At 43.9% G+C, this 24,069-nt stretch overlaps 1 protein-coding gene across 1 annotated transcript; it reads right to left on the bottom strand.

Moving 5' to 3' along the window:
• Nucleotides 1-5,271: 5,271 nt before the first annotated feature.
• Nucleotides 5,272-9,835, bottom strand: LOC147620387 (uncharacterized). The gene is made up of 3 exons (XM_086825516.1): nt 9,765-9,835; nt 5,726-5,912; nt 5,272-5,634 (listed from the first exon to the last, which is right to left on the bottom strand). The coding sequence occupies exons 1-3, from the start codon at nt 9,833-9,835 to the stop codon at nt 5,272-5,274; spliced, it is 621 nt and encodes a 206-aa protein (XP_086681642.1).
• Between the last annotated feature and the right edge of the window lie 14,234 nt (nt 9,836-24,069).

Genomic DNA, 24,069 nt, shown 5'->3' with positions numbered 1-24,069 from the left:
TGACTGAATAGACCTATCTTTGAATACTTCACATGCTTCTCTAGCTGTCTTACAATCTCCTATATTATGAATGTAGGAATCGTGTAAGTTTTCCCCTATTATACCAAGTGCATTGTGGTTTTTTAGTTCATTTTGGCTTGAGCTTTCCCTAGTTTGAGTTCCTTGAGTTCCTTCTCCCCCTTTGATTATGTCTTAGAGTCCCTTTTCCATTAGAGAAAATTTTATTTTAGTTTGCTAGGTGTGAAAGTTAACATCGGCAAACTTTCAGTGAGTTCCTTATTAGAAGCCATGGTGAAATTTGAAAGGAGTTCTTACTTTGGAGTACTACTCCAAAAGCAAAGTCTAACCTTTTAGAACAAATGGCATGCATGAAAAGAAAAAATGACAGGCTAGAAAATTACAATCATTTAGATAATTGGCTGGGTTGTTGAACCCACCATCTTTTGGTGACTGGGTAGAATCTTTTTCTAGCTATCCTTAGGATTCTAGGACCATGACATTTTGTAGGGGGAGTACTACCTTTAGTAGGTGACATGAAGTGGGAATGCCCTCCTAGTCATAGAACATGGCATGGGTTATTCGGCATGGAAATCACCCCAAGAAAAACTTTTTGACTTAAGGAGTCGGCCATGACATTCTCCTTTCCTGGGCGGTAGATGATCTCAAAATCATACTCATGCAGAAGCTCTATCCATCTCCTTTGTCGCATATTGAGGTTAGGTTGGGTAAAGATCCATTTTAGGCTTTTATGATTTGTGGCTAGCTTGAACTTACGTCCCAATAGGTAATGCCGCCAAATCTTTAGTGCATGAACAACAGCTGGCGATTCCAGATCATGAGCAGCGTAGTTCGACTCCTAGGTTTTCAGCTTACGAGAAGTAAAAGCTACTGGCCTTCCTTCTTGAATAAGAACCCCTCCTGAAGCTAAGCCACTGGCGTCAGTGATGACCACTTCAAATTCCTTAGAGAAGTCTGGGAGCTTTAGACATGGAGCTGACGTAACTATTCGCTTGAGCATGTCAAAACTTTCTTGTTGTTCTGACCTCCAGTTAATCTTTATTCCTTTCTTCAGCAATCCAGTAAATGGAGCTACTATTAAGGGATAATCCTTAATAAAAATCGGTACCATCCTGTGATACCTAAAAATCCACCCACTTCGCTCACGTTCTTGGGTTCGGGCCATTCTACAATATCTCTGGCTAGATCAATAGAAATCCATCTGCCAATACGATGAATCCAAGATACTCAATGTGGGGAGACAGGAATGTGTATTTACTTTTCTTCGCATAAAGCTTGTTCTCGCACAAAAGTTCGAGTACTTTCTGTACATGAATCTCGTGTTCCTCCTCAGTTTCACTACAAGACAATGCTGCCATACACGCGTTTTATACACGCGATAAATTACGAGCGCGTGTATGGTCGCGCATGTATTTGAATAGAATGTGTATTTACTTTTCTTCGCATAAAGCTTGTTCTCGCACAAAAGTTCGAGTACTTTCTGTACATGAATCTCGTGTTCCTCCTCAGTTTCACTACAAGACAATGCTGCCATACACGCGTTTTATACATGCGATAATTTACGAGCGCGTGTATGGTCGTGCATGTATTTGAATAGAATCGGACGCGTGTATTTTGACATTTAAATTCGCGTGTATATTTGCATTTATCAGCGCGTGTATAAGCGCGTTTATATACACGCAATAATACATGCATCAATACACGCTGCCATACACGCATCAATACACGCTTGGTAAAAAATTAAAAACTATTTTCTTTAAACCATCTCATAGTACATTACAGTATATATCATTACACAATCCCACTACATGCATTTACAACAATGAAATATATTCAAAAATAAATCATGAGATGATAATTAAAAGACAACACATATAATAGAAATGTCATCAATTTAGAATGATACAGTGACGGATTGGTTAGGGTTCGATCTCATCTTCAATAAGATCCATCCTTGCCAAACGATCAACATCAATATCCATTTGATCAATTTGTAAGGCTACGATTAAATTTATTCCACTATCGATATTCTGTACTCCATTGATAATGGTATCGATATCCTGATTATCCTCATCAACATCACCATCATCCTCAATGGTAGGGTCACTCTCATGATCATGAGAAATGGCACGCTCATCCTCATTATCATGATCATCTCTTGTTTCTTGATCATCGATCACAATATCTTCATTGGCATGTTCGACATCATCTTCATTGCGGCTTGTTACATCCTCCATATGCTCCATATCAGTGAATGTATTATACATCACTTTGGAACGTGGTGCAATAGGGATGACGTACCACCATTTAATGTCATGCACCATTGGTAGATAGATAACCTACTCAAATACACATACTACAGTAATTAATTAGCATATCAAAAGTCAAGGGGTACGCGAGCTTAGATATATATGTACATGAAACACATTAGTAAAAAAATGCATACCTGCTCACATTGTTGTGGCAATACGAGCCTATCTTTCTTTGTTTGCCAAAACTTTGTAGAGTCAACAGTTACATAGCCACTTGCATGGCGTTTCATCGTTGCATCAGGCCCTTTTTCCACCACGTTCATTTGCCATTTGACATCCAAAACATACACAAAGAAGTGACGAAAGTCAAGCCTAAATATGTCTTGGATTGTGCCACAATAATCATCCATTTTTCCATTAGCTCCCTCAAAGCTACTAATGACACCGCAATCTTGTGTATTCCTCTTTTCATCAATTCTTTATGTTCGAAAATGCTTACCTTCACACCATATAGCATTGAACATAGTGCACTGGACCAAAATAGAAGCAATATTTGTGTAAGCAATGTGAATAAATATTAAAAGCAAATCACTTATAACTAATGCAAAACATTAGTTCTATGTACCTTTAACATGCATCCTCGTGCATACTCCCATTCTTCCGCCGTGATATGCAGCCCCTCGTCGCTCTCTGCTCTCTCCATTTCCTCATGCAACCAATCAACATGGATATCATTCGGAAGTGTTGCTAGATGCTTAGGGTACGCCTTACGAGAGCCATGTTGCCTCTGAAAGAGAGCTCTTTCTGCTTGCCTTTTTGTCTTTGCATCCTCATATCTTGTAACCCATCTGCTCTCACATCACTATTAAGGATGAAAGTGAAATTGAGATCATCAATCAATGTTCTGTCAATTACTTTACTCTGTCCTTTTCCTTGAGGCACAATAGAGGTCATCCTCAAGTCCTCTTCATTGCTCCATAGTCGTGGCAAAGAGCTGTCCACCTGACCAAGAAATTCTGAAATATATACAAGAGACTCTTGTATCAACCAACCCTCGGCCATGCTTCCTTCAGGCCTTGCACTTTTCCTCACAAAGTCTTTTAAGGTCTTCATGAAGCGCTCTAGGAAGAACATCCAACGTGCATGCACAGTGCCACATAAAGCGATTTCGTCCACTAAATGCACAATGAGATGTAGTTGACTTGTGAGAATGGTTCGCGGAAAAGTCTCCTCTACCAAACAAACCATCTCCACTGCCATAACACGCGTATCATCCAACGTGGCTGGATCAATTGCTTTGGAACTAACATATCTGAAAAGTAAATAAATAGTACGTTATACCTCATGCACGTTCATTTTGCAAGGTATAATGAAGGGTGATCTGACATGGGTTTTACATACATCACAAGCTCGCCTATCTTATAAATACATTTTTTCAAACTCTTATTTGCACAATGGTCGATGCTAGTAGGTAGTATGAACTGCGCACATAAGAGCACATGTATGTATGGTTTATGGCATTACAAAATTTAATTTCAACGTACAAGACTTGAAAAACACTTACTTGGAGCATCTTGTGCCAATCGTGGGACTTCAACCCATATAGTTGCTCAACGCCTCTTTTCTTAGTGGTTGTAAAGGCTCCCTTCAATGATCTCATGCATCTAGTGGGAGTACGCAAAGTGGTGATGGCCTGCTTTACCTGCTTCTCCTCTTTCTTTGATATAATCCATGGTGCAGGCGGAAGACGAACGTGCCCCACCTCTCGTGGCCAAGCTTGACGTATACGTCCTGCGACCTGCAAGTCCTCACGTACGCTAACATTGTCTCGTTTACCAATAATATGTTCCCAAATACCAGATCCCACATTCTTGAAGATGTGCATGGGATCAAGAAGATGGTTGATCTTAAGATGGGTCCAATATGGTAGCCAAAAAAAATGGAGTACCTACACAAGGGATTGCTCTATGTGACCTTTAATCCAATTAGAGACTACACAAAACAAGATTGAAAAAACATTACTATACCTGTTAACGAAGGGCCACAAACAGGACATGCATGTTTACCCGATGTTTTCAAACCTGTTAAAATATAAATAAAAGTTAGAATAATAAAGTCAATATTTATAATTAATATATATAGCCAATAGTATTAGAGTAGGGAGGTAATTCGAATTCTTACCAGAACAATCGCTGTATCCTGGAAAGTCATGCATTGTCCACATCAACACTGCTTTTAAGTCGAAGTGTCGAGAGGAGGGAGGCCTACTAATGTCCACCACCGCAACACCTCTCCATAGTTCCTCCAACTCATCAATCAACGGTTCAAGATAAACATCCATATGCTTGACTTTATGTTTCCCTGGAATTAGAAGGGATAACATAAGATGTCCCTTCTTGATCGCCATTGATGATGGAAGGTTGTAATTCACCAACACAACTGGCCACACACTGTATGCGGTGCTTTTGAAACCAAATGGATTCACTCCATCCATACCTAGGCCAAGTCTCAAGTTTCTGGGCTCTGTTTTAAAGCTGGGCCACTCATCTTCAATATGCGTCCAAGCAGGAGTGTCTGCGGGAATTCTCCACATGCCATCATCCGATCAATGTGAGGAATGCCATGACATGAGCTCTGCTATGGATTTACACTTGAACATGTGTTTGATGCGAGGAATTATAGGAAAGTGTCGCAAGACTTTACGAGGTACATCAAAACTCTTCATATCTGTTCTATACCTTGCTTCACCACAAGTGGGACAATGTCGAGCCTCCTTATGCGTCCCACGAAAGAGAATGCAATCATTGACGCATGCATGTATGCGATCATAATCCAATCCTCCAAGAGATGTCACATAGCGCCTCGCTATGTCTCTTGAGGTGGGTAGTCTATTTCCCTTTGGAAGCATGTTTGATAATAGCCTGCATCCAATATCATCAATTATAATTAGTCTTAAATCCTAAACCTTAAACCACTAATTCAAATTTGTAAGTTAGAATGCTTACTTTAATAATGCGTCAAGACTTGCATTGCTCCATCCATAAACTGTTTGTATATTGAGTAGTTCAAGTGAAGCACGTAAAATAGAGAATGTGCACCCTTCAAAAACCGGTGTCGATGAAGCCTTGTAAAGATGCTCTTGTTCCATATCATCGTCGTCCATACCTTTGGGATCATCCTTAAAAAGATTCCGCACTATATCATCAAACACTTCCTCTTCCACAACTTCGTGGGGTGCAGGGCTATTGTCATCCCTTTCCCACTCATCTCTGACAATAGATCCCGAAGCTCCAGCATCATCTCGTCGACGCTTTGCGTGCTCTCGTCGCGCGTAGGGCACCATGTTAGGGTGTGGTACTGCATCCTGCTTCAATTAGAGTTTATATATTACAACTCTATTAATTTAATTTGGATACCATGAGTCATTTAAATACCATCAATTTACATCTACTCACCTCTAAACCTGTTTGATTCCATTCTCCATACATGGAGATGTGATTCAAGGTAATTCGACGTGCTCGTACAATGCATCCTTGACATCGATTACACATACATTTGATCCGTTGTCCCAACCACACATCGCGATTACGATGACGCATTGTCTCATCTTCTCCAGAACTGCTTGAGGAGGTTGATGACATCCTATGTACAAACCAGAAAACACAAAATCATAATATGTTTTTAATGAAAGTATAAAAAATCGCGTGTATTAACGCGGCTATTTCTTAAAAATGACGTGTATTAACGCGGCTATTTCCTAAAAATCGCGTGTATTAACGCGGGTAATTCCTGCAAAACGCGTGTATAAACGCAGCTAAATTATGATACACGCAAACATACACGCGTTTATAAACGCGACGATCTGTTTAAACTAAAAATAGCCCGCCTTCCCCAAATAAAGATTTTGAACTAACATATCAACACTGCTTTCGTTTTCGCCTCTTCCAACAGAAACGAAACCTAAGTGCAAGGAGGGAGCAGAGAAGGAGCACACACAGGAGGAAACCGAGCAAGAAAGAAGACTCACTTTTTCAGAGGTGAGTCAGTTTGTCCTTTGCCTTGTCTCCTTTCTCAGATTTGTTTATGCTATTTTCTCTTTGCTTTTTGGGTTTGTCTCCGTCCTTTTGCCTTTGTGGTTGCGATTTTGGGTGAACGATTCTGACAAGGGCGACAGTGGGCCTTTTATAAGGACACATTGTCGGAGGTCGGTCGCTTTCAAAAAAAATTTTTGCACAGGTCGCATGTAGAAACGCGTGTATCCTGTCTGCACAGAGTGTTCACGCGGATATACACGCGTTTATGGACGGGTGTATACACGCGTTTTTTGACAGGAGTATACACGCGTTTCTGGACGGGTGTATACATGAGACTGCGTTTCCTATTTCTATGGTTTGCAGGCTGATAGGTGACTTGAATGATGATATTTGTGTGAGTCAAGAGACAACCCATGATGTACATGAGGATTATTTTTGCAGATTCTTTATGGATATTCCAGGTTCTTCATCCGATCCATTTGTGTACAGCAATTGGCTGATGGAGATGCTAAATCATTTTGGGCGCCATCCTGGTCCAGTTGAGCTTACAGAGTACATGTATGCCCATCCCCCTCCTTCCATGCCTGGTGTCTATACCCCTACCGCGAGTATCCAGGGCACTCCACTGCCGTCTGTGCCTACGAGTCCGACGAGACGGCATGCAGCTTCTCCTCTTCCACGTCCACCGAGGAGACATACCTCATCCCAGACACACTCACGCACACCCTCCCAAGCACCATCACGTCAGGGCTCACAGCCACCATCACGTGCTCCCTCAGAGCCACCGTCACGTCAGGGCTCACAGCCACCGTCACGTAGACAATCCCCCAGTCATGACTCCACCCGCAGCAGTAGGAAGAGTGGGAGTGGAGGATGCGGCGGGTGCTTTGGTGGGGGAGGTGGGGGAGGTAGTAGGGCACGCGGTGAGAGAGGAGATAGAGGGAGAAGAGTTAGAGGAGACAGTTCGGAAGAGGAGGAGATGAGAGAGGTGGAGGGAGTGATCTGCTATGATGTGACGGATAGGGGCGGGATAGTGATGGATGCGAGGGGGAGGGAGGTAATGAAGTACATGCGTGGGGTAGTATCAAACTTGTATAGAAATTATTTTATTAAATTTAAAGATCAAAATAGCCGATTAGTTGGGGAGGTGATAGAGGCTGTACATAGTCGGTACCCCAATCCCCCACATGCTACATTCTCGGATGTATGGGGAAGGACGCGAATAAGGGAGATCTTAAGTAATAAAAGATCTCACCTTAAAAAACTCGCGTACGATGATGGGCTAAATGTAGCTGCGGGTGGCTATCCTGCCGAGAAACCTGCCACCCACCACTGCGCACAAACGCGAGTGGAAGGAGACAAAGAAACGAGCAGAGGGTGGTGTGAAGAGCAGGCAGCATGTGGAGGCACGACGGATCTAGATGGAGACCATTGGATCTTCGCATTTCGGATCTGGCGGCGTCGAGTCATGGGAGGCAGAGTTCTAAGTATCTTGCCACTTTATTTGATTGTTTACTTAATTCATTGATTCTATGATTGTTTTAATCTTACAAATTGTGTTGATTATGATACAGCGATGGGTTACGGGGAGGAAGCCCACAACCCACGATACTGCGTATGCTCGCCGGCATAGCAGACGTGACACGTGGGCCATCTTCAGAGCCGAGGGACGTATTACGGACGCGCAGTTTGAGATGGCCATGAGACCATACGGTCGACAGGTACTTGAAAACTCTAAACGAATGATTTTGGTTTATTGAATTACATATATATATACTTATATACTATATATTACTTGAACAGGCACAAGCTGCTGATGATCCACCCGCCGCCACTGTAGAGGGTGGACGTGAGCACTACTCATCGGACATTCCGACCGATGTGAGCTCATCTGAGCATGGAGGGAGTACCGAGTCATCATCTGGGTCTGAGTAGTACTCAGACTTATAGTATCACATTCCATATTGAGGATGTGGTTGTATATATTTTTTTGTAAACTGAAGCCATGGGCTACTTCGAGATATGGACTCCCTTGTATATATGTGTGAAATTTTGATAGTAATATTGAATCGTGAATCGATAGTATTACATTCATGTCTGTCTTGAATCGTGTATTGACAATGTATGCATTCATGTCGTTCTTGTTTTAATCTTCCTCGTGGATATGTTCTTCGTGGATGGTCTAATGCACCAAAAAAAAATCCAGAGAGTGTTATTGGGTGCTGGAATGCTGGAACAGCATTCAGGCACCAAATAGCACTCTCTGGATTTTTTTTTTTGCTCTCTGTTCGCGTGTATAAACGCGTCAGGACTGCAAAAAGTCACGTGTATATACGCGGAAAATCTATAAAACACGCGTGTATAGATGCGTCAAATCTGAGAAATACACGTGTATAAGCGCGTATAAAGTGACAAAACGCGTGTATAGATGCTTGTATCAACGCGTCTAAATGCATTTGAACTGAACAGAATGCGTGTATACACCCGTGTATGAGCGCGTCTGAGCAGTCCTATACACGCGCTTTTACACGCATGTCTCTGGCCGCGATGATACATGCGCTGATACACGGGCCCGCTACTTTTTTTCACAAGTCATTTTTAGCGGCTAGGAGCGCGGGTATGAGCCCGATCCCTTGTAGTGTTTGAGAGTACACAAGTATATCATTGAAGAACACTAGCACAAAATCATCTAGGTATGGTCTGAAAATATCTTGCATCAGTCGAATGAATGTTGCTCGTACATTAGTCAATCTGAATGACATCACTGTAAATTCATAATGTCCATAACGAGTACTAAAGGCTATTCGGGGGATTTTGCTTTCTTTACCCTTATCTGGTAATAACCTAATCATAAGTCGATATAAAGACCTTAGATCCATGTAGTCGATCTAAAAGTTCATCGATTCTCAAAATTGGGTACTTATTCTTTACTGTCACTTGGTTTAAGCCTCGATAATCGATACATAAATACAAGGTTTCATCCTTCTTTTTCTGGAATAGCACAGGTGCACCCCATGGTGAATTACTTGGTTTGATGAACCCTTGTTCCAAAAGTTGAGGCACAATGGACACTTGCATGGTTGGAAACTAACCAATCCATTCCCAAAATACCATCGTAGATTCCTACAAGGTTGGTTCTGAAGTTTGCCGACGTAGGTTTCCCCCCTATTTCAAAATCTAGGGTTCCCACTGTATGATGTGACAAAACTTCCTTTCCATTTGCTAACTCAACTGTCATGGGACTAGTTGTCAGCCTTAGTTTCCTTAGGCATTTAGGCAATAAAAATGAGTGGGTACTGCCACAATCAATGAGAAGTTCGAATGTAGTACCTTGATAAAGTGCGGGAGCCTGAATTACTGCGTGGTGATTCTGAGCTCCTCGGTTGTCTATTGCCACATGAAGGGTTGCTCTCTCATTGACTTCCCCTTCTAGCGTCGGTTCGGCATTAGCTACATAAACTTGTCCACCATGCCCTCGTCCATTTGCTCGGGTAACTCTTTCCTGTCCCCTTCCTCGTCCTCGTCTTCCATTATGACCTCTAGGATGGTACGGTTGTTGGCCTTGCCCTCTATGGGTTGAGGGTTGTTGTTTCCATGCAAGGCTGCAACTTGGTTCCCACGGTTTGGATAGTTAGAGCGATAGTGTCCTAATTCATTACACCCAAAGCATCGGACGTTGGCTAGGGACCTATTTTGGGTATTGGCCACAAACTCTTGGCCTTGGTTGGAAATGATTGGCCTCTGGTAATTTGAATCCTCTCCTCTTTGATTAACTGGTTCCCTCCGCCTTGGTGCTCTATCTCGACCGATCTCTCTTGACAAAGGTAGTGCTCTCAAAAGTGCATCATGCAGAGTTGATGGTTGCATAGTCTTGAGCCTTGTGTCAAGTGGACTGTTGAGCCCTTGACAAAATCTGGCAATTTTGTTGCTCAAGAGTCATCTGTGGAGTATATCATCGCAAAGTGACGAACTTGGAGTAGTATTCATCCAAGGTCATCGTCTTCTGCTTTAGTCCATAAAATTCATTCATTTTGAGGGCCTCGTGACCCGATGGTAAGTAACGTTCCTTCACGGCCTTCTTTATTTCACTCCAGGATTGGGAATTTTCTGTTACTCCGCGGTCCTTGCTGTTGGAATTAGGGTTGCAGGAATGCACACACAACTTCAAGAAGATAAGGAAGCTTGAGCACAACACTGTAGTGTATTATGAGTGCCAAAAATGAAAGATAACCAGCCCTAGAAGATAATGGGCGTATATACAATGCACGGGGGAAAAAACCTCCTAGTGAGGGAAAAAGTGCCCCGGCGGTCCTAAGTGTGTTCACACACATCACTACTATAATATGGTAACAAATCCCCCCTGGAGTGATGCGGTGAACAAGAGCTAGCACTCATGTATAGGGAAGTGTCTAGCTATGTGGACGAATCCACAAAAGGGAGTAAGCCCAAAGCTTTGCGAAAAGCTTCGAACTTCTCACGAGGCAGAGCCTTTGTGAAAAGGTCTGCAAGGTTATCCTGTGTTGGCACATAAGCCAAACTGATCTCTCCTGCAGAGAGTCTCTCCCTGACATAATGGTAGTGCACCTCAATGTGCTTCGTACGAGCATGGAACACTGGGTTCCGCGCAACTGCCAATGCGCTCTGACTGTCAGTGAAGATGGTGGTGGCAGATGGCTGCCCAACACCCAAATCAGCCATAAGGCGTCTGAGCCACACACACTCAACCGTAGCTGTGAAAGCTGCCCTGTACTCAGCTTCACAACTAGAAGTGGCCACAGTAGGCTGCTTCTTGCTCAACCATGATATGCATGAGCTTCCAAGCATGAAGCAAAAACCACTCGTGGACACGCGTGTGTCATAACAACCAGCCCAGTCAGAATCTGAAAAAGCATGTAAATCTGGCGGCAATGATCCCCCCTTGGGATAAAACAACCCAAGATGCCGAGTACCACTCAAATAGCGAAAGATACGCTTCACTGCCTGCCAATGTTTAATGCCTGGGCTATGCATAAATCTGCTCACCTGTGAGACTGCAAACTGAATGTCTGGCCTCGTAATGCATACATAAATGAGGCAACCAACAGCTGTCTGATAGAGTGTGACATCAAAGTGATCTCCAGCATCATGAAGACTCAACTTCAAACCTGTCTCCATTGGAGTAGCAATAGGCTTGCAGTCTTCAAGGCCAAATCTCCGCAACAATGTTTCAATATACTTTGTCTGACACAAAGCAATACCTCCATCACACTGCTTAAATTGTATCCCCAAATAATGATGCAAATGCCCCAAATCTGACATCTCAAAAGAGGCATTCAAATCAGCCTTAAAATCAGCAATATGACTCTCATTTGGTCCTGTGAGCAGCATGTCATCGACATAGAGAGCAATGATTAGATGTACACCATCCACACGTTTAACATACAAAGTGCTTTCTGTTGGACTATTCTGAAACCCATGTGCAGTCAAATATGCATGTATTTTTTCATACCAAGCTCGTGGAGCTTGCTTTAAACCATATAAAGCCTTTTTTAACCTGCACACTTTGTTTTCCTGCCCTCTTTGAACAAAACCACGAGGCTGCGATACATACACCTCCTCATGCAAATCTCCATTTAAGAACGCAGTCTTTATGTCCAGCTGATGTACATTCCAACCATTATGAGCTGCTAATGCACAGATGCTACGAACAGTGGTCATACGACATGTGGGAGCAAAAGTCTCATCAAAATCAATGCCCTTCTCTTGAGCATAACCTTTTGCAACAAGCCTAGCCTTATGGCGATCCACTGTGCCATCAGGCTTACGCTTCAATTTGTATACCCACTTAGTGCCAATGGCCTTCTTGCCAGGGGGCAAGTCACATAAAGACCATGTACTATTCTTCATAATAGCATCGTATTCTGCTTGCATAGCAGCCATCCAATTTTCTGAACTTTGTGCCTCATCAAATGAAACAGGCTCACTTTCATCGCACATACTAGAAACAGCCAATGCATAACAATCTGACGCATAAGAGGCACCATGAGAGCCAGAACGAGTGCGACTAGACAAAGGGGCATCCAACTTGCTGTCACGCAAAGTCTGCACCAGCCATCTAGGCATATTCCTAGAGCCCTCAATCTCTTGTCTCTCATCCTCAAGTGCATCATGCACATCTGCATCAGATATAGGCTGATCTGTGCCATCATTTAAAACCTGCATAGGCTGAAAAACTGCCTCATGAGGTATTGCACTTAACTGTGCACCACTGAAAAGAGGCAACAATGTATCATAGACATCACGTGAGCTGATATCTGTCTCCTTAGTACATGAAACCAAGGGCTGAACTGCATCTTCCACAAATACAACATCACGGCTAACCAAAATGCGCTTTGTCTGTGGATGATACAAACGATAGCCTTTGCTCTCAGCACTATATCCAACAAAAATACATTTGACAGCTTTGTCATCCAATTTTCTGCGATGTTGCACAGGCACTAATGCATATGCCAGGCAACCAAAAACACGTAAATGGCCAACAGATGGCTTGCGGCTATGCCAAGCCTCATATGGAGTGACAACCTGTAATGCTTTGGTGGGACACCTGTTTAGTACATAAGTGGCACACATGACAGCCTCAAGCCAAAAACCATGTGGTAGACTTTGACTCTTAACCATACATCTTGCCATTTCCATGAGAGACCTGTTTTTTCTCTCAGCCATACCATTTTGCTGTGGTGTATACGGCACTGTACATTGGTGTTTTATCCCACGCTCAGCCAGAAATGCATTAAATTCTGAAGACATATACTCCCCCCCTCGATCTGAACGGAGGGTGCCCATCTTACTTTCTGACACATTTTCAGCCATAACCAAAAACTGTTTGAAGCACAAAAACACTTCGGACTTTGCCTTCAAAGGATATACCCATGCATGCCTGGTAAAATCATCAATGAAAGTCACGAAGTAAAGGTAGTTTCCAAATGATGGAGTTTGCATGGGACCACAAACATCACTGTGAACAAGCTGCAATCTGCGTTCAGCTCTCACTGATCCATCTTTGGGAAAGGAAGCACGCTGCATTTTACCCAATATGCAGCCCTCACAAACATGCTTGACAGGTGCCTCAAGCTTAGGCAAAGAAGACACCATTTCAGATTTCTGCAGGCGCAGCAAACTTGCAAAATTCAGATGACCAAAACGTGCATGCCACAGTTTTGCATTTGAAATAGCCTGCGTATCCATAATAGCACATGCTGAATCCTCTACACATTTGCCATCCATATTGAGCTTATACAGCCCTCGACATAGTGAACCAGATGCTACAATGATGTCACCACAAGAGAGATCATGAACAGTACATCTGTCATCCATAAATTTTACAACCAAACCTGTTTTGGCAAATGCGGAGACTGACAGCAGATTCTTTTTGATCCCTGGCACATACAATGCATCAAAAAGTGTAAAGGTGTTGCCATTTGCAACATTCAGCACAATCTGTCCAACTCCTTCAACGGGATAAGAGGAGTTATTGGCACAAGTGACAGTATTCCCTGTGGGAGCAGACTCAAGGAAAGTGAATAAACTGCGCTGCGAGGTGATATGCTTAGTGGCACCACTGTCAAAGTACCATACATCTGAATCTACTGCAGACATACATGTGTCATGCAAAGATGGGTCATAACTGCACTGCGCATTGAATGCCCATTCTGTATCTAGCACAACATTAGCAGATTCATTGTTAGAAGGAGAGGCATCTGCAACAGCCATACCAGCCTCTTTCTTCTTAGCCTCTTTCGCAGCCAGCTTAGGACACGCTTTGATGACATGATCATTTCCCTTACAGTACTTGCAAAATGTCTTCTGTTTGTCACCCTTCTTCTCATCTTTGTCTTCCTTCTTTGGTTGCGCAGCATTTGCAGATTTCTGCTTACTAGAAGAAAAGCCAACTTTACCTTTCCCGCTTCTCTGACTAGCAACGAAAGCTTGATCTGCGACACGCATAATATTCCTGTTTTGCCTTGACTGGTCTTCTTGCAGCAAAACAGAAACTAACTCCTCAAATGATAAGGCATTGGGATTGCCTTTCATCATCAAGCGAAGAGTGGAAGCAAAACCCTGATAAGAATCTGGTAGACCATTCAAAACAGTCTGCACAAGTGAACTGTCTGACAGGATTTCATCTGCAGAAATGAGCTGCTCTTTGAAATCCTTGATCTTTGTCAAAAAGCTATCCATAGAATCACCTTCGTTCATATGCTCACTCTCCAACTGTTTTCGGAGATAAGCAACACGAGCCTCATTTCTTGCCTGATACAATGTGGCAAGTACATCCCAAGCATCCTTAGAAGTCCTGCAGGAGCGAATATGTGGGATAATGGTACGTTTGACAGACAGCGCAATCAAGGCATGAGCCTGCGCATCTCTACCATCCCAACGAATCTGCTCTGCTGAAAGTGGTGGTTCTCGAACAGCTGCTACAGCACTTGTGCCTGCACCATCATCAACAGTACCTATTTCTGATGTGTTTGCAGCATTCCCAGCCACAATAGGACGTGCATCAATACCCTGCACAATGTTCCATAACCCCTTTGCTACCAATACATGTCGCATCATATATGCCCACAATGGATAGTTGGTGCCATCCAACTTATCCTCAGCAGCCAACATGCGGAATACATCATTGTTGTCAGCCATGCCCAATGACTGTACTACTAGATGTAAATGCTGTCTGTAAGAGGTAAACCTGTATAAAATCGACCTGTGCTATGTAGCACAGCCCAAAACAGACGAATGGGCACCTGTCCTGCAGATTTTAATCTTGACAGAAAATCTGCACAGTAGGACGATTTTGCCTGCGCAGTACTGCAGACGCTCGTGAAACCTCGTTGCAATTGGAGGAGATGAAGCGGCAGGTGCCGGTGATGCTGCCCGGGAGGAGGAAGCCTGCTCTGATACCAATTGTTGGAATTAGGGTTGCAGGAATGCACACACAACTTCAAGAAGATAAGGAAGCTTGAGCACAACACTGTAGTGTATTATGAGTGCCAAAAATGAAAGATAACCAGCCCTAGAAGATAATGGGCGTATATACAATGCACGGGGGAAAAAACCTCCTAGTGAGGGAAAAAGTGCCCCGGCGGTCCTAAGTGTGTTCACACACATCACTACTATAATATGGTAACACTTGCAGTTCTGCTTCCACCATAACTTGGCTTCGTCTGATAACTTGAACATACCCAGTATAGCTTGGTTTGTGGGTACAGTTCCAGCAGCAGTGAAATAGTCGTCCATTTTCTCAATCCAAGCTTCCACTGTCTTTTCCATATTAGAGCCTTCACCACGGGACGACGGTGGCTACATCTGTTTGACAAGCAGCTTCTTCTCCTGCACTTCAGTGTACAGTGCTGGATTGACATGTTCAGGCATGATTGGAGCGATATGATTCACATCAGAGAGAACTTTCAAAATCACATACTTGGTAATATACTTTAATCTTTACATACTTCAAAATCACATACTTTAATCTTTACCCCAGGAAATCACATACTTGGTAATACACTTTAATCTTTACCAGGAAATCACTCAAGACAAGACAATAAGAATTCATATCTTTTATATTAAAAGAAACTCAAGCAAAAATGCTTGGGTGAATATTACAAATTTATTCGTCTCAAGAGTTATCACTCGTCTTCATCACTAGTAGCTACGTCAGGACAGTCGTCCTCATAATGATGATATTTAAAAGCTTTGGTTCTTTCGAAGGTAGGATGAACTTTGTAAGTCCTAAGGATTTGATAAACCCTTGGAAGTTTGGGTAATGCCTTGGTAAGCCTGTTTGGTTTTGCAAGTCTTCCGCTAATCGCTATTCTGTCAAGTGATATAACACTCGTTACCGCATCATAAACCCAACGGTTCTGGGAGATAACCTAACCTCCTACTGTCACCATTGTGTCCGGGTGTGCGGACCAAAAAGTTAACAAAGCTACAATCCTTAGCTGTTCGGCCCATCTACACCGTCGTACTTCAACATCCAAATTATCCACGACATCTGTCCTTATGAGGTAAAAACACACACTTCTGTAGTCCCGCTCTGTCCTGACCCATCTGTCCTATAATGGACTTCGGTAAATTGGACTGGATATTTTGTCCAGGATGTACATCATAGTTAATCTTAGCAGTCGCAACAAAGACGATAAACACGCTGCCAAGTACCTTGTCTTGAACACGAGGAACTTTGAATATTCATTATATTCAATCTATAGACAACACAACTTAACACAATTAGGGTTCAATCCCTTGAAATAGATAGACTCATACGGAGAATCTTACGGACACTGAGAGATTTTCAAAAAATGTTTATATTATTTTTTGAATAACCAATTCATTACAAGAATGTCTTTCCTTCAGGAAGTCTCTCAAAAGTATTATAACATTTAAAGAAAGGTGGATCATAAAGTGTCTCTAACAAACGAAAATCCTTCGGCATCTTTGGAAGTCCTTTCCTATCACATGGCGATACGTAAACTCTATCCCTGGGAATAACAGAGATAAGCTTCTTGTACACCCAACGACTCTGGAGTACGGGTTTACCATCTACTACGATAGTCCTCTTAGGGTTATTTGTAGGTTCAAAATGGAATATCCTTACAACTCTTAACTTATCAAACATCCTTAACCTCTTTAATTCAACCTCTAACATATCCAATTGATGTGCTTCCAAGGTACATGATCCGGTTAGCTTAAGTGGGCTCTCTCTCTTGCTCATGTAATCAAGCAGGAGCCTCCTCCTTATCAGCGCAAGTATAGCAGCACAAAGCAAGCTTCAAGAAGCTCCAGCTCCCTCTCCACAGAAAAACGATTTCTGTACTGAAGCTTTCTTCTCACACACTCAACCTTATCTACTCCAACCAGGAGCTCGTTCTCACGTGCATAGAGCCGGGATTGCGAATCTCCGCTCTGATACCAATTGATGTGTGCGCGGAAGAGAAATAAGTGCATACTGTGCTAGACGGAGAAGAACACCATAGACGCACGACTGGTGAGGGTGAGCCTTGCCCTCCTGTACGCTCCACTAACTTAGCACACGGCTGGAATGAGAGATAGTCCTCTCCATATACAATATGATAGTGTGTGGCTCACAAGTGTTATCTGTACACTTGGATAAGAGTGGATAAGTGAGTTAATCTCGGGTGCGGGACACGTAGTCCATTAACCCAACACACGTAACACATTTTCGGCAACCTGTTCTAGCATTCGGAGGCTACGAACGAGGTTTTTTCTCAGCGTTCTACCCATGACGAGCGATTCCATCATCCGAGAGTGATTTCCGCTCACGTCCACGATGCCCACGAGCCCATGCCCGCGCCTACGATTACACCCGCGGCGGCGGAGGCATTTTCACTCGCATTTTTGACATCGGCATTGCGATTCGGCATCCGCATCCGCATCAGCATCGACGACGACATCGACATCGACGACAGCGACATCGACCTCGTCAGTGCATGTTCACATTGACGGGAGCATCCTTCAGTCCAGACACCAGGTACACGGCTCCGGCATCGCATTATATCTATTTTGTGCTCTTCTAGGTTGCAGGACAAGTGTAGCCATACGGCGGCTACGCTAATTGGCATGCATTAAGTAGACTTATGTATGATATTGTGGGTTCGCTGGTTGTGAGTCACGCTAGCGAACAGCCGCCACAGTGGTTTGTCAGTTTTTCTCGATATTGTGGATGTATGATACACTGTGGACAGCTTATGTTCTTGGGCAGTTGCATAGCCATATTGTGAGGGTCTTGCGTGAGGTTTTTTAAAGAAGCTAGTGTGTGCATGAGGTAGGACACACTGGTGGATTAGGTACGCTGGAGCATCCCTCGAGCACCCCATTCTGCATCAACATAGGAATGAATGTGACTGTGGATAGTCATTGGATTGCATCATGTGCTTGTTGACGCCATTGAGGCATTGTTTTGGCATATGCGTGATTGGTGACGGCCATGCCCAGAGACATACAGGAACAGTGATCTGTCAGTCTATGTGTATAGATAGTCGTGCCAGTTGACAAGATACTCAGAGTTTGAGCTTGGTTTTTTGGTTTACACAGCCGTTTTACAGAGGAGACTCTGCCGAATTTTTTCAGAGAGCTAAGTAGTGCTATACGCACGCGGTTCTACTGCTTAGCAGTGCTTCTTTTTTGGTTTCCAGAGCCAATTTACAAGGGAAACTCTGCCGGATTTTTCCCAGGGAGGTAGACAGTGAGGTTGGTCATGGCGACGTCCTCACAAGACGCTCTATTCAACATAAAGAAGCTGGATGGCACAAACTTTCCATTCTGGAAGAAGCAGATTTTGGCAAGTGTTGGTGCAGAAGAAGCAGATCAAGCCAATAAATCTCAAAGGGGAGAGACCTGAAGCCATGTCACAGAATGAGTGGGATGAGATAGATGAGTTAGCATGTTCGACAATCATGCTGACGTTGGCCGAGAATGTTAACTTCAACGTTGGCAGAAGAGACAAAGGCATATGGAGTATGGCAAAAGTTATGTGGTTTGTACGAGAAGCACAGTGCTGCATCTCAGATATACTGGCTCAAGAAGCTTGTGGATTTGAAGATGAAAGAGGGGACCCCGATGTCCAATCATCTCAATGAGTTTCACACGATCTTCAGTCAGTTAACAGCGCAAGAAATAGAGTTTTCGGATCCCGTGAAAGCTATGTTCTTGTTAATCACATTGCCCCCAGACAGCTAGGATACGTTCAAGACAGCTCTCAGCAACTCCGTTTCGGCAGATGGTCTCACGAGCGCCAATGTTGAAGGTAGTTTGTTGATAGAGGAGGTCAACAGGAAGAACAATGACAAGCGCAAAGGCAATAGCGCTTTGGTGGTTAGAGAAAGGACTACCAAGAAGGAGAAGAAGGGTTCGAGAGGTAAATCACGCAGTAAATCCCGTGACTCGAAGACGAGTGACATAGAGTGTTACCATTGCGGTAAATCGGGTCATATGCGAAGGGATTGTCCAAAATGGAAAGCGAAAAAAGGCAAAGGAAAGGCCAGTGATTCAGATGAGAAGAAGAAATCGTCAGTGAAGATCGAAAAGATCAATGTGACAGACACTGATGCTCATGAAGATGTGCATTGTGATGACAAGGCAGCATAATCTGCAGCAATCTACCTCACAGACACGATGGATTCTGCATTTTTGACTGCAAAGGATGGTTATGCGCTGAGTGATTGGATAATCGACTAAGGTGCTTCTCTACATGTATCTCCGCACAGAGAGTGGTTTACATCGTACGTGGCCACTAAGGATCTAGTCAGGCTTGGGAATGAGCAGACATGTGAGATTCTGGGTGTTGGAGATGTGCAGTTGAAATTCCAGAATGGTTCTTCTTTCATGCTGAAGAATGTGAGACATGTTCCATCGATTACAAAGAGCTTGATTAGCACTAGAGTACTAGATGATGCAGGTTATGTGACAGTGTTTGGCAATAACACGTGGAAGATTTCCAAAGGGTCACTAACAGTTGCACATGGTGTAAAGTTTTAGGGAATCTTTACATGCTACATGTATCCAATGTTAAGCACAATGTAATCAATGTCACCGAGCAGCCAAGTACGTCACTGTGGCATCGTCAGTTGGGACATATGTCCAAGAAGGGAATGGAACTCTTGTCGCGTTCTGGTTATGTGCCTGGTTTTTCGTTTCAAGATTTCGAGTTCTACGAACACTGTGTGTATCGAAAGCAAACACAGGAACGCATGTGGTAAGAGGTATCAGAAAAGATCAGAGATTGGCACTTGTGTACAGTGATCTTTGTGGTCCAATGCCTAGCTTGTCACTAGGGGGAGCCTCTTATTTTCTGACGTTCATTGATGACTATTCTCGCAAAGTCTGGGTTTATTTTCTCAAGCACAAAGACGAGGTCTTGTCAAGGTTCAAGACGTTTGTGTCGCTGGTGTGATCCTCTATCTTAACTGCAAAAAGCGATTCATTGCGTCACGATAGATCTTTGCTCCATAGGTATTCTCCATACAATATGTGATCTGGTCATTGTACACCAATCCAATATTCAAGTTTCCCATTGGATTTGACATCTTTGAGGCCATACTTGAATTAGATTGTGTATCGTAGTTTAGGTCCTCTATTGGTGCACTCACGTTAGGTTGCGACCTAGCTATGCTACCTTCAGTTGAGGCTTTGCTCCTAACAACACTCCCTGCCAGATTTCCCGATCTAATAAGTCCCGACCTTAGGTGCATAGAGTAAATCTTAAATGGTGCAATGAGCAGGCGAGCAATCTACCTGGCCAAACAAGTCGAAGCGAAACTCCAACTCCTCAGTTTTTGATCTTCTCAACTACCTGCCACCAAGAGAACCTAGTACCATTGAATAGAGCAGGAGAATATTACGAGGGAGATAATGGAAACCCGACCGTATCGGTAGAATACGCAGGGCATAGCTTTTTAGCTATCCTAGATTGTGGGGCAGGTGTCATAATTGCCACGAAAAAGGTATGGGAGATTTGGGGAATGCCAACCTTAAGGCAAACAGGCATGAAACTGCAGTTGGCTGATGGATACATAGAAAGGCCAATCGGACTTCTAGAAAAAGTCATAGTCACCTCATGTGGAGTTGAATACAAGCATACGTTTGTAGTAGTAGATTTTGGGAAAAGCCCAAATTATGACATCAGTCTTGGACGATCGTTCATGCGGCAACTCAAAATGATTCAGGATTGGGGTTCCAACTACATCTACTTACGGCAACAAGATGTTGTTATACGCATCAACTTAATAGATCACTCTTATAGAGATGTGGCAAGAATGCCAGCAAAAAACTTTGAGTCAACCTCAATAGGAGACGAATCCGAGGTTCCATCATGGGTCAACTCAAGAATTCATAAGTGGGTGGATGAGTGGAGTGTCAGACAATGATAGCTTGGACAAGGAACACATCACATACAAAATGGTAGTTCATGATGAAGATTGCAGCATAGTACCAATTCGTACTATTCAAGTAATCTCTGAATCAGAAGAGTCTAGTGTCCAAAGTCAACAAAACATGATGTCAAGTCCTCCCATATCCAATTCAACATGTATGCTTAAAATAATAGTAGATGTGGGATGCCTTCTTCGCTTATCATCCTTTGATGGCAGCACTAAATGGTTCAAAACTACTTTGGGCATTACATTTGAATTATTTCATCCAAATCCTTCTATGATTGCGAAAGGCCGATCGTAAGGATGCTTGAGGACCCTGTGAGCAAGATCATTGTATACCAGGATCTGAATCAAAATTTCTATAGAACCATTCCCCCACCAGATTTGTTTGAGGAAGAGTCCGATGGTTGGGTCCCTTTCTTATCATTGTATCCTAGGATCAATCAATCTATTGTTGGTTCTAGAATTTCTAGGCTAAATACACCAGAGACAACGCAAGCCCCCACCAGTGGAGTGGTGAGCTTAAACCAAGAGAGCTACACACCCACAAGACAAAGTGAATCTCATAGCAAATTCCAACTTGCCCCGATTAGCAATGAGCAACAGGCTTTTAAGCCTACTCTCAGCCACCCACTTGGCTTTGATCCAAAGCTGTTCCCACAAATAATCAATCAAGGTGGCCAAATAGGATGGACACAGTATCTATGGAAGGGTTTACAAGCTGGAGTTATGGACCCTCTCGAACCTAAAGGTGGTCAAGTTCCATCAATGTTAGAACCCCACAATGGAAGAGCTATAATGCTGTAGAAAAGGAGCTCAAACCTAATGTCAATGAAGTGTTGGAGCACGATGACACATACAACCAAAGAGGCAGAAGATTCTAAGATTCTACCAAGGCTGGACATTCAAAATAAGCCTTTATCGGAGTATAGGGTTGAAGGAAGCTTCCATCTAAAGCCATTGACCACAACCTCAAGTATTCAATGCTTGTATGAAGACAATCAAGAAGGCCAATTCCAACTACTATTTCCCCTTCAAGGACAAAAGCCAGACAACCCTATGATCTTCAAGTATCTACATGTGAAAGACCTTACATATGCATACAAAGATGTAGACGGTAATGAGTACCAGCCATATCAGGGGCCAGATGATCCACTCAATAGTAAGGAATTTCAGCAGAGCCGCACATGTGAAGAGTGTGGATTAGCCCACCTTCTAAAGGATTGCCCGATGCTTATGCCAAGCATAAAGGTGCCACTTGAGAATGCTACAGAGAGCACAATAGCTGCAAATCCTAAGAAGGAGAAGTGTCACGTAGGCTGTAACGCTGACCGACGGGCAGACCGGATGGCCATGTCCGGGGTTCAGTTGGAGAGGACGCCCATGCGGAGTCATGGGCGGCCAGGCTAGTGTGGACGACAGGCCACACACTATATAGCCTGGGGGATGAGGGGCAATCCTCATTCTTCCTCTATGGCTGGGTGGTGAGCCAGAGGCCGTCCCCTCTTGTGGTAACGCCCGTAGACAGCGGCGTTACGGGAATGTAACACTGGTATCAGAGCGTGGTTCGATGGGATTGTCAGAGCCCGCGCGTGACCGGGGGACCGGAGCCCACTCGATGGTTTTGGACCATTCGTCTCCTTATCCTTATCTCGAATGGAGGGTGTGGAGGGAGGCAGCCATGGAACAATGGAGGGGAAGAACTCTCTCTCTCTCTCTCTCTCTCTCTCTCTCTCTCTCTCTCTCTCTCTCTCTCTCTCTCTCTCTCTCTCTCTCTCTCCCCGTCACACACAACAATAAGAATTGCAGGTAAGAGCTCGTTTTTTTTCTCTGCGTTGAAGCTTTATGCAAAATAAATTTTCTTTGATAATCAAGCTTGTCTGCGAAGAAGTCGTTGAAGCTTGTCTGAACCAAAGCGTTTCGAAGGCAATGTTTTGTGTGTGGGAGACGTGGGGGGAAGAACAGCATACTGCGAAGAGAGTTTGTACAACCAGCCCACGACCACGTTGAACAGTGTGTGGGGGGGGCGACACCAGCCCCACGGCAATGGCCGAAAAACAAGGTGTTTTAAGGTAGGCGCGTTGTCCAGCGCCGTCCGGCAGACAGGGTTGTTGTGCGAAGAGAATGGGCTTGCCTTTCCAAGGTGAAGGCCTTTCCAAAGTGGCTGTTGAATGCAAACACTAGCTGCTGTGAATAGACCACGACGTGGGGGCGTAGAACCCAGGAGTGCGTTGTGTGGCCTGCTGCTGAAGGCGAAGACCACATTAAGCTCGGCAAATGGATGGCGGGCGGACGGGCGGAGATGACGGCCCTGCTGAGGCCCGGCCAGGCCAGCCAGGCCTATGGGCGGCCAGCGGTGGCGGCGGCGGCCGACCAGCCAGCCAGGCCAGCCTTGGGCGGCCGGCGGCGGCGGCGGCGGCGGCCAAAGCAGCCCAGCCGGCCACCAGCGTTGCAGGCGGCCAGAAAAATATATATAAAATAATAATAATAATAATTGTTCATTTTTTTATTAAAAATGAAACGGGCGGCTAGCCCAGCAGGCGGCAAACCAGGCAGGCGGCCAGCAGAGCGGGCGGCCAGGCGGCCATCAACGACCACCAGGCAGCCGACCAGCGCACAAAAGGAGAAAATATATATATATATATATATATATATATATATATATATTAATTGTTCATTTTTTTTAATTAAAAAATGAAGCAACGGCCCTAAGGACGCTCCCCACGGGCGGGCGGCCACGCCCGAAGCGGCAAGGGCCGGCCCGGCCCGTTATTTTTTTATTTATTTAAAAAAAACACACAAAACAATGGTACACCCCACGCAAACAAACCCAACACGGCC

The sequence above is a fragment of the Cibotium barometz genome, chromosome 31 (genome assembly GCF_041138505.1).
Source record: "Cibotium barometz isolate CiBa-2024 chromosome 31, ASM4113850v1, whole genome shotgun sequence".
Taxonomy (NCBI): Eukaryota; Viridiplantae; Streptophyta; class Polypodiopsida; order Cyatheales; family Cibotiaceae; genus Cibotium; species Cibotium barometz.
This window is presented reverse-complemented; position numbering and strand designations above follow the sequence as displayed.

Bases quoted from the DNA above. Each gene is read 5' to 3' on its own strand.
- LOC147620387 (XM_086825516.1), bottom strand. From the start codon at position 9,835: ATGGAAGACGAGGACGAGGAAGGGGACAGGAAAGAGTTACCCGAGCAA. The intron at 5,913-9,764 runs GTTTATGTAGCT...GTTTGTACATAG, and splicing joins GACGAGGGCATGGTGGACAA to GATGTCATCAACCTCCTCAA. The intron at 5,635-5,725 runs GTGAGTAGATGT...TAATTGAAGCAG, and splicing joins GGAATCAAACAGGTTTAGAG to GATGCAGTACCACACCCTAA.